Source organism: Sphaeramia orbicularis, chromosome 18, assembly GCF_902148855.1.
Source record: "Sphaeramia orbicularis chromosome 18, fSphaOr1.1, whole genome shotgun sequence".
In the NCBI taxonomy this organism is placed as follows: domain Eukaryota; kingdom Metazoa; phylum Chordata; class Actinopteri; order Kurtiformes; family Apogonidae; genus Sphaeramia; species Sphaeramia orbicularis.
In genome coordinates, this window is record NC_043974.1 from 39,466,805 (window position 1) to 39,477,646 (window position 10,842).

The 10,842-nt window shown below is 37.0% G+C and overlaps 2 protein-coding genes across 2 annotated transcripts in view; both read left to right on the plus strand.

Annotated features, from left to right (window-relative positions):
• Positions 1-7,208, plus strand: part of LOC115438354 (uncharacterized) — a gene marked incomplete at its 5' end in the record, with an annotated part of 57,710 nt that extends 50,502 nt beyond the window's left edge. Inside the window, 2 exons of the mRNA XM_030161930.1 lie at positions 5,537-5,688; positions 7,098-7,208. Of these exons, the coding sequence (XP_030017790.1) occupies positions 5,537-5,688; positions 7,098-7,208 (263 nt within the window). The remainder of the gene's footprint in view (positions 1-5,536; positions 5,689-7,097) is intronic.
• A 3,160-nt stretch (positions 7,209-10,368) lies between these two features.
• Positions 10,369-10,842, plus strand: part of LOC115438355 (non-lysosomal glucosylceramidase-like) — a 28,580-nt gene continuing 28,106 nt past the window's right edge. The window contains exons 1-2 of the mRNA XM_030161931.1: positions 10,369-10,393; positions 10,558-10,701. Coding sequence (XP_030017791.1) covers positions 10,369-10,393; positions 10,558-10,701 — 169 coding nt within the window. The remainder of the gene's footprint in view (positions 10,394-10,557; positions 10,702-10,842) is intronic.

The window sequence follows — 10,842 nt, forward strand, 5'->3', positions numbered from 1 at the left end:
ATTTTTTTTCATTATTATTTTTTCTTTTTCAATTTTTTATTTTTTTAAATTAATTAATTTATTTATTTAATTATTATTATTTGTGTGCGTGTGTGTATATGTGTGCAAATGTATATGTTTGTCTGTATGCATGTTTTTTTTTGTTTCTCTCTTTCTTTCCCCTCACACCTCCCTCCTTCAGGTCATCAAAGTGATGTATGAAGGTGTGCAAACTCACTAGTGAAAAAGCCCTGATGAAGACCAGAGGTTGCAACACGTTGACTGTATTTTTTAAAAATGCCATGAATTAATAAAGACATGTTATTTTTACACAAATCCTACAGTGTGCCTAGCATGCGAATGCAGATTTTTTTTTTTTTTTTTTTTACTCTAAACAACCAGACACACCACAAGTTTCCAGAGAGCACCTGTGGATAACACCAAGAAGAAGACCAGCAGCACTTCCACTTTGTTGGATTAGGGTTGGAACACACTTTGGTACCATACCGTTGTGACAATTATTTGAAAAGTATTGTACTGCAGAAAGTAGTGTGTTACTATAAAAATGGAAAAGAGGAAAAGGCAATTAACATAGAATAGAACATCCACATCCTCGCAGTCTCAGGAATGACTTCGGACCTCATCAGAGTTAAGTATACCGGCGCACAATATTCCAGTCCACATAACATACAAATCTAAAAGACAGAGGATCGGTCGTAGTCCATAAACTTAAATCATCTTGTGCCCCTGCGCATGCACGGAACCGAGGAGAACAATCCCTCAGGGACTTTTAAAACGGCAGTTTTAAACGTGAGATCACTGTCAATAAATCGTTTGTAATTAATGATATGATTATTGACAGGAACTAGACTGCATGTTTTTAACAGAGACATGGACAGGTGCTGATGGAGCGGCAATTTTAAATGAAACCACCCTCCTGATTAAAACGCATACTCATCCCGCACAGGAAAAAGAGGAGGTGGCACAGCCACAATCTTTTCCACCTCATACGGCTTCAAAAATGTTTCTTTTAATCACTACTCATCATTGAGTATCACTCTCTGGTTTGAATTAATCCTCATATTCTTTTTATCTGCATTTACCGCCCCCCCCAAGCCGCTCTCTACACTCTTTATCAGTCAGTTCTTGATCTCCTGTCCATTGCTCACTAACATATGAGAAAATTATTATTGTAGGTGATTTTAATTTACACATTGATAATCAATCAGACTTGTTGGCAACAGAATTTTAAATATTTTAAATTGTATGGATTTTAAAAAACATGTCTCACAACCCACTCACAACAGAGGCCACACACTGGATCTTGTGTGATCACATATGGAATTTCTGTGCTATGACCGTCTCGTGTGGATGTGGCCTATCAGATCATTTTTGTGTTTTTTAATGTAAGTATTATTGTTCAGCCTCCCCGGTCTGTACAAATTGTCAAGAAGCGTTATCTTACTGCTGAAGTGACTTCAAATTTTACCAAGATTTTAATTCAAATTCCTCGCCCGTTACCCTCTTCCTGTTGATTTTATTGTGACAATTTATAATAAATTGAAATCTACTCTCGATGCTGTAGCCCCTTTAAAAGTAAAAAATGGGTAAAATAAAAAAACTGCCCATGGAAAAATGAAAAAACTAAAAATCTCCAAGAAAAATTGCAGGAAAGCAGAAAGAAAGTGGCGCAAGAATAAAATCACAGTCAATTATGAAATTTACAGGGAACAACTTAAAAACTACAATAACTGTCTGAAGGAAGAAAGACACTCATATTTCTCCAAACTTATAAATGACAACCGCCATAATCCAAAGGTCCTGTTTTCACATTTAGCTCGGTAATTAACCCCATCTTCAACAACAGTGCTCCTTCAATATGCCCAACTGTGATATGTTCTTAAGTCACTTCACCAGTAAAATACAGTCTATCAGGCAGATCAGGTCAGCAACCACAGCCAGGCAATGCTTTTATCTCAGATCCACTGTCTTATCTGCCTACTTTGGAGAATTTTGCCCTGGTTGATGCTGAGAGTCTTAACAAAGTCGTTTTACAGTTAAAAACAACCACTTGCTTTTAGATTCCATTCCCACGTCTCTTTTTAAATCGATTTTTACATTTATCGATGATGATGTCTTAATATTGTAAAATTATTCATTGCAGACAGGGGTCTTTCCTACAGCTCTTAAAACCGCCATGGTCAGACCCCTTCTCAAGAATCATAAACTGGACCCCTCCCTGCCAGTAACTACAGACCTGTGTCCAACCTGCCGTTTTTAAGTAAATTTTAGAGAAAATTGTTTTATAACCAGATCAACGATTTTATTAATTCTAACAACATTTTAGAATTTTATCAATCTGGTTTTAGAGCACACCATAGTACAGAGACGGCACTGGTTCAATTTAAATGACATTAGATCCAACATGGACAACAAAAAAGCTGCCGTCTGGTCCTGTTGGATCTTACGGCAGGGTTTGACACTGAGACCACCACATTCTTTTAGACAGATTACATAACACAGTTGGTCTCTTGCTGGTTGTTTTAACTGGTTTGATCATTTTTAACAAACAGGGATTTTTATGTTAGTATTGGGGAACACTCATCAAAAAGTGCAAAATGGATCGTGGTGTTCCCCAAGGGTCAATTTTAGGTCAACTTTTTAACCTTTATAGTTGCCTCTAGGACAGGTATCAGGAGACACGGCATTAACTTTCATAGTTATGCTGATGACACTCAACTTTATGGCCGTGTCTCCAGATGACCTCAGCCCCATCGACACCCTTTTTAATTGTATTTTAGATATTAAGTCCTGGATGGCAGCAAACTTCCTCCAGCTCAACCAGGGCAAAACTGAGGTTTTAATTGTTGGTCCTGAGGCTCAGAGGAGAGGCTCAAAGCTAAGCTCCAAACCCATTCACTCGCTCCTCTGAGAGGGTTAAAAGTCTGGTGTTTTAACTAGATTGTGAGCTTAGCTTTGAGCCACACATCAGGTCTGTCACCAAAACTGGTTTTTATCATTTAAAAAATATTGCCAGAGTACGACCATTTCTCTCTGAGCCAGTGCAGAGACTTTGATACATGCTTTTGTCTCAAGTCGAATTGATTATGTCACGCTCTCCTTTCTGGTCTTCCCAGAAGACCACTGCACCGCTGCAGCTGCTCCAGAACTCTGCAGCCCGACTGCTGACGAGGACCAGAAAGAGAGAGCATATAACACCAGTGCTCAGGTCTGTGCACTGGCTCCTGTGAGCTTCAGGATCAGTTTTAAAGAGCTTTTATTTTTTAAAACTCTTAATGGTCTTAGCCCTATTTATTTATCTGATTTGCTTTTAACATATGAGCCCTCTCGGACCCTCAGGTCCTCAGGTAGTAATCTCTTAACTGTTCCTAGAGTCCACACTAAGACTCAGGTGAGGCCTCATTCAGCTTTTATGGCCCCAAACTATGGAACAGCCTACCTGAGGACCTGAGGTCCGCTGCAAGTGTTCTATTTTTAAAAGTAAACTTAAAACTTATCTTTTTAGGCTAGCTTTTAATTAAACTCTTACTATAAATTTTACTTTGATTGCTTGTATTTTATTGCAACTGCGGGACTGTGGGGGGTTTTGTTGTGAAGCACTTTGTGCTACATGTAACATGTATGAAAAGTGCTATAGAAATAAAGTTTGATTGATTGATTGAAATATTATCGATATGAAAATGAGAAGAAATGCAGACAAATGGGATGGTACCCAGTGAAGGACCTACTACTAATAATTTTATTTTCATATTATTTGAATTCCAGTTTAAAATAGTATGATATTATGTAGCTTCACAAAAAAAAAAAAGGATTGTATAAAACCAAAACCTTCCAGCATCGTCTCTACTCTTTTAACTGTATTCTGCACCTCATACAGTCTCTGTGGCGCAATTCGGTTAGCGCTTCGGCTGTTAACCGAAAGGTTGGTGGTTCGAGCCCACCAGGGACGACTGGTTCATTTATGGTAATACATGATTAATCCCAAGAGGAATTATTGTGTGTCAGTTACTCCATTCAAGTATAATTACGTAAAGTAACAGAAAAGGCACAAATTTCAAAATGTACACACACAAATATACATATTAAACACAGTTAGAACAATGATTTGTTCATATATACCTGATAAAAAGTCTCATAATGGGAATTAAAAGAAATGAAGATAAATCAGTGCAAAAATTTTAATGGGTTTTTACCCAGTGAAGGACCGACTACTAGTACGAATTGTGTTTTCATATTATTTAGATTACAGTTTAAAAATAGTATGATATTGTGTAGTATCCACAAAAAAAGGACTGTATGAAGCCAAACCTGCCAGCATCGTCTCTACTCTTTTAACTGTATTTCATCCCTCATACAGTCTCTGTGGCGCAATTCGGTTAGCGTGTTCGGCTGTTGCACATCTGAGAACATCAAAGTACAAAACTGTGCAAAAACAGAAACACTGCACATTTTTCTTTTCCAGTCCAATCCTTGTCCATTCTCCAAACCTAAACCCTAAAATGAGTCCAGAATGCTCCAACGCTAAAACATTAGTTCCACCTGTTTCATGTGCTAACCTGAAGAAAAATAAACACCTAGGAATGATTCCATGCGCCCCCCGGAAAGCGAAGCAAAAAGCAAAGCGAAGCAAAAAGCAAAAGTGGGGGGCCCGCCCCACTTTTTGAGAAACACTGTTTTAGCCAACAAGCTAACAGCAGCTAACCCTTCCAGTTAGCAAAGTTCAAGTTGTGTCTTAAAATCTAAAAGATTCTGTTCTTTTTGAAAACATTCTTGGCTTCTGCTGAAATGTGGTATTCAGTCAGAGAATGTGGCTTTTATGTATTTCATTGGCATCTATACTAGATTGTATTTACAAAACAAAACAGAAAAGTGCAAATATTTCGTAAGAATTTATTTGAACCTTATATTATTTAATTATTCATACTGACAAATGGAATTAAACCAGCCACGTGCTAATGACCTGAAAATGTCTGTGAATAAATTTGCATTATTTGGCAGAGTTGATTTTGGCAGAACGCTAGCTTTTTATTTATGTATTTATTTTTACTGACTGATGGCGCCACCTGCTGTTGTGGAAGCAAATTACGAGGATGTTTTAGTGAAGAGGGTATTCTGTGCCCAGCCATGTGTCCTTATTATTTGTCTTTTATAGGATATGTTTTTTTGTAGTGTTTGTATAGCATGATGTTTTAGAAATACGCTCAGTTTATTTAGGAATTTGGTCGGAATTTAGCTACGTAATGAGTGACTGTATTTAAAGCATATACAAGTGGTTGTTTCGCAATATAGTCATATGATGAATACAGAAACCAGACACCTTACACCTTGTGGTTGCTTACTATTTTCCTCGTAGCGACAGCGTAATAGAACATTTCTGTTTAATGCAACATAGGATTCGATTTGTAAAGTTGCTTGAGACAGATAATTGCAGATTGAAAACATGTTATGTTGTCATCACACAGTAATGCTCTTGGGCATGACTGATGAATCCTGACATTATTCTAACTGTGGTTGTGTACGATAACCCTGTCCCCAGATGATGAGCCGTGGCAGAGGGTCAATGCCTACCTCATCCATGACACTGCAGACTGGAAGGACCTGAACCTCAAGTTTGTCCTGCAGGTTTACAGAGACTTCCATCTCACACAGGACAGGCAGTATTTACAGGACATGTGGCCAATCTGCCAGGTAACTGAGGACGTATTGTATCTGATATGGAAAAGATATGGGCTGAGTCATTAGGTGCTGCAGGATTCTGCTGGGTTTCTGGAAATTGGCTCGCGAGTCTGGTTTTGACCAACTATATGTAAAGTGGCACGAGATAACTTTTGTTATGATTTGGTGCTATATAATGAAATTTGATTGATTGATTGAGTGATATTGCCAAAAATTCTCAAAATATTTAGGCAGAAGCACAATATATGTGGTGATATATTTTCTAAAGTGGTTTACATTTTCCTTTGTAAGCCTAACTGACATTGCATTTTTATTATTATTATTATTATTATTAGCAGTAGTAGTAGTAGTAGTAGTAGTAGTAGTAGTAGTATACCATTATTATTATTAATATAGTAGTAGTAGTAGTAGATATCATTATTATTATTATTATTAGTAGTAGTAGTAGTAGTAGTAGTAGTAGTAGTAGTAGTAGTAGTAGCTAATATAGCAGTGTCATTATTACTCTTATATTTAGTAGTAGTAGTAGTAGTAATAGTAGTAATATTAGTATTATCATTATTATTATTATTATTTTTATTATTATTAGTAGTAGTATTTATGCAAACACAAACACTACAATAATCTGTGATCTAAGGCTCACTATAATCCAGATTTACCTTCATTCGTGATCTATTTAAGATGAACCACTACCTCTTAAGAGGGATGTCCTTAATATGCCGCCATCATAAAAAAAATTCTATGAAGAGTTGTGATACATGCGGTACATTGGTAGATCCTGTCCAGCCTTAACCCATAAAGACCCAGTGCTACTTTTATAGCTGTTCCAAAATATATTTTTTTTCTATATTTAATTTTTCTTAAGTGATTTATCACGATTTATTATAATATTATTCGCTGCATTTTGCGTTTTTTTTTTTTTTTTTTTCAGTGCAAAGGATGTATTTTTCCTATCTTTAATTTATTGATCATGTAGATGTTCTTTAAAGATCAGATTAAAGTTAAGGGTCATTATGTCAGAAACTGCAGAAAAGTGATTGTTTCAGTAAAATATATCATTAAATGAACATAAACCACGTGTGTCCTATCCACTGTTATGATCCAACTCCATGGGTTTTACTGGTGAATCAATGTTGTAGATGATTGCGGTGTTTCCCCGGTAAACTACGGAGCCTCTGAACGTCCAAAATGGGTCACATCTGATGACCATGAAAAGATGACACACTGTATTTTGCACAAATTATTTACATGTATTGATAGGATTAGTGGATAAACAAGTATTAAACAGTTTAGGTCAGTAGATGCTTTCGGTCACCAGTGGATGTTTGGGTCTTCATGGGTTAAATATAATATAAGTATCTGCTGTTTGGGTTGCACTGTCAAAACTGTTCGGTTCATCTCTGTGGTTCTCGGTTTGGCAGGCGGTGATGGAGTCGGAGATGAAGTTCGACCTGGATGGAGACGGACTCATTGAGAACTCTGGATATGCAGACCAGACTTATGATGGATGGACAGTGACTGGACCAAGGTGAGGGTGGAAGAATGACACGGTGGAAAAATGTAATTTTATTATAGTGTCCATGAAGTCTACGATTGATTGCAGAAGAATGCAAAAATATCCAGATATATTTAAATATAATTACAATTCCCCATTTAATTTTACATCATATTAGGAATTATGGATTGTTTTGATTAACCCATAAAGACCCAAACAGCCACTGGCAACCAAAATCATCTACTGATGTCAACTGTTGAATAACTTCTGAACATAGATAGATAGATAGATAGATAGATAGATAGATAGATAGATAGATAGATAGAGATAGATAGATAGATAGATAGATAGATAGATAGATAGATAGATAGATAGATAGATCGATAGAGATAGATAGATAGATAGATAGATAGATAGATATTTTATTAATACCAAGGGAAATGTAAGTATTCAGGATCTTTGCATACAGCATAAGGTTAGTAACCAGATTAACACTGACATTAAGGTTAGTATATACTCTCAGAAAACATGCTAAAAAACTTAGTCTAAAAAACTTCCTGTGTAATACTGTAAACCAAACACTTCTAATTCAAAAATCTGTAGAAAACTAAATGTATAGTCAGTGTACAGTATTGACACATTTCAGGGCACAGTGATTTAAAGTGAAAACAGTGATTTAAAGTAGAGCTGCAACCGATTAATCGCTTCAAACTGATCCAAAAAAAATCATTCACCACAATTCTCCTGAATCAGAGCTTTGTTTCCTTCATTTCTCTGCTGTTAAACATTGGTTCCACTGTTGTGTTTCACACGGACGCTTATTGTGACGCACAAAGAAGCTTCAATTCAGGAAAACTGCAATAGAATATGTTTCCATTCAATTAATTCGAGTTGATTAATCGAATCGTGAATTTTTGCATTCGCTTCAAGCACCTAATCGATTAATCGGTTGCAGCTCTAATTTAACCCTTTCATGCACACTGGTCACTACAGCGGACAGCTATTCTACAGCTGTTCTCTTGTATACATGGATTTTGTTGTTCTTTTCGTTGTTGTTGTTTTGGTTTTTTACACATATCTTTATTAAGTTTTAATACACTACATATCTTTTCTGGCATGAATTGGTAACATTATGTAGATCTCTCCTGAGCATAATCACAAGCCACACCATAGTTTTCACACAATTTATTAGTAAATACATGTTTCTGTGCATCTAAAATTAAACATATGGTGTCCAGCTGAATGGACATTTTTGCAACTTCATGAAAAATAGGTTCATAAGAATTTTTTTTCATTATTATTTTTTTTTATGTATTTTTAAAAAAATTTTAAACATTATTTTAATTTATTTATTTATTTTTCAGAACAAAATTTTCAGTTGCATTGTTTTTCATGCCTAAGAGGAATAAAAACACTGAGGAAAATATTTTGATTAAGGTTCTCATAATTCATGCATGAAAGGGTTAAAGTGATTTGACAGGTAAGTGTAATAAAACTACATAAGGTGCATCAATATGGTGAAGTAATTCAGGTAAAATACAGTTTTTCATCTTTTCATGGTCATCAAATATGACCCATTTGGACGTTCAGAGGGCTCCATAGTTACCGTGGAAACACCGTCATCTTCATACAACATTGATTCACCAGTAAAAACTGTCATATCAGTACCTGGACTCTTGTATGTTTTGTCTGTCTTGTGTGTCATTTCCTGTTTTATTTTGTTAATCCTCCTTCTTGTGTCATGTCTGGTGTCTTTGCTTCCTCTCCCTGATTGTTCACCTGTGTTGATTACCTGTCTCCGCCCTGATTTGTTCCACCTGTGTCTCATTGTCTTCCCTCCCTTCTGTGTATATAAGCCCTGTGTTTTCCCCTGTCCTGTGCCAGTTCGTATTCCTTCCTTGGTTGTGTCTACTTACCAGCGTTTCTCTGAACCTGTTCGTCTGCCTGTCTGTTCGTTCCTGACCCGGATTGTTCCTGGTTGTTCTGAGCCTGCCTGATCCCCTCATCGGTACCTCTGCCTGATTCTGCCACACTGGTATTCGACCTTTTGCCTGGACCTCACGGTTAGTGCTTTTGCTTTTCCCCCATGTACCGTTGCCTGTTTTTTGGACTTCCCGTGTATGACCTGGTCTGTCCCCTGACACTTCTCTGCTTGTTCTAGTCGGGTTCCCCTCGTGTGCTCCCGACCCGGCAGAGAGCTCCCTTTACTGGATTCGGACGTCGTGACGAATCCACACAGACTAACCAGCGAGGATTCATTCAAAAAGCCTTTTTGTGAACTGTTTTTCCTGTCCGTGTTTAATAAACACTCATTAACTGTATTCCTGTCTGTGGGTTGTGCATTTGGGTCCAAGTCTTGTGTCTCTGGTTCTAACAAAAACCCATGGAGTCGGATCAATAACAGTGGATGGACACTCTGGGTTTATGGTCAGTTAATGATAGATTTAACTGAAATAGTCACTTTTTCTGCAGTTTCTGACATAATGACCTTAACTTTAATATGAGCTTTAATGAACCTACATGATCAATAAATTAAATATAGGAAATACCAGATTTTCACTGAAAAAAAATGCTAAATACAGAAGATAATATTATAATAAATGATGATAATCCTAGAAAGAAAAATTACTTTGGGAACTGCCACAAAAGGAGCACTGGGTCTTTACGGGTTAAACTAGGATGAGTCCAGTGAGCTGACAACGACACAAGTATCTGTGTGAGATTTCTACCTTCAGTTGAGTGGCTTTCAAAAAGGAAAAGAAAAAGGAAATGGAAAAAGTGAGACGTGTTTATCACTGTGGCGCTTATCTGCAGTGTTAGAGGCTGTAGTAACGGCGAAAAGACCCATGAAAAGTCCTTATTGACCATGTGGTTATGTCTGTTAAAGCTGAAACAGAACACAGTGTAAAAAACCAAGGTCGAAAAGAGGAGCTGAAGACATTTACAGGCAGACGCTAACAGAATAATATTGTGAAAACTCTGTAATGTGGAGTTTATTACACATTTTTAAAGCTTCTTTGTTAATGGGTGAAAATTCCAAACCACCTAGCTGCGGTTTCTGGATTAGATTTATAGATAGATGGAAGTTTTTTTGTACCAGTAGGGTTCATAATGTGCTGTTATTTAAGCTAAATAGGCCTTAGCAAATGTTTTCTTGTGTTGACACTGGCTTCTTTATTTGTACATTTCGTCCTGGGATGTGGGTTTTATGCTTGAGTGCAGGTGACTGCTGTGGCCAGAGGCACTGGGTTTGTTTTTTTGTTTTGTTTTTTTCTTCTTTTGGTCCTGTTCTCATGAATGTGATCTGATTTTTACTTCTAGGTCTATGTAATCCAAATGATCATCATTGTCACTCTTTTTTTTATTCCTTTTTTGTATTTCTGCAGTGCTCTATTGTGGTGGGCTGTGGCTGGCGTCGCTGTGTGTGATGTGTAAGATGGCCATCCTGTTGGACAATAAGGAGATGTACCAGCTCTACAGAAGCACACTGGACAAAGGCAGCACTGCATTCGACAAACTGTTGTGGAACGGTAAGAAGTTTGTGTCACTGTGGATGTCCACACACACTCTATTTGACTATTCCCACATATGCTCAGAGCGTCACGACCCAAACAAAGATTTTTTTTTCTCTCTTGTCTTCTCTTGTGTCTTGTCCACATGTAGATGCTGTT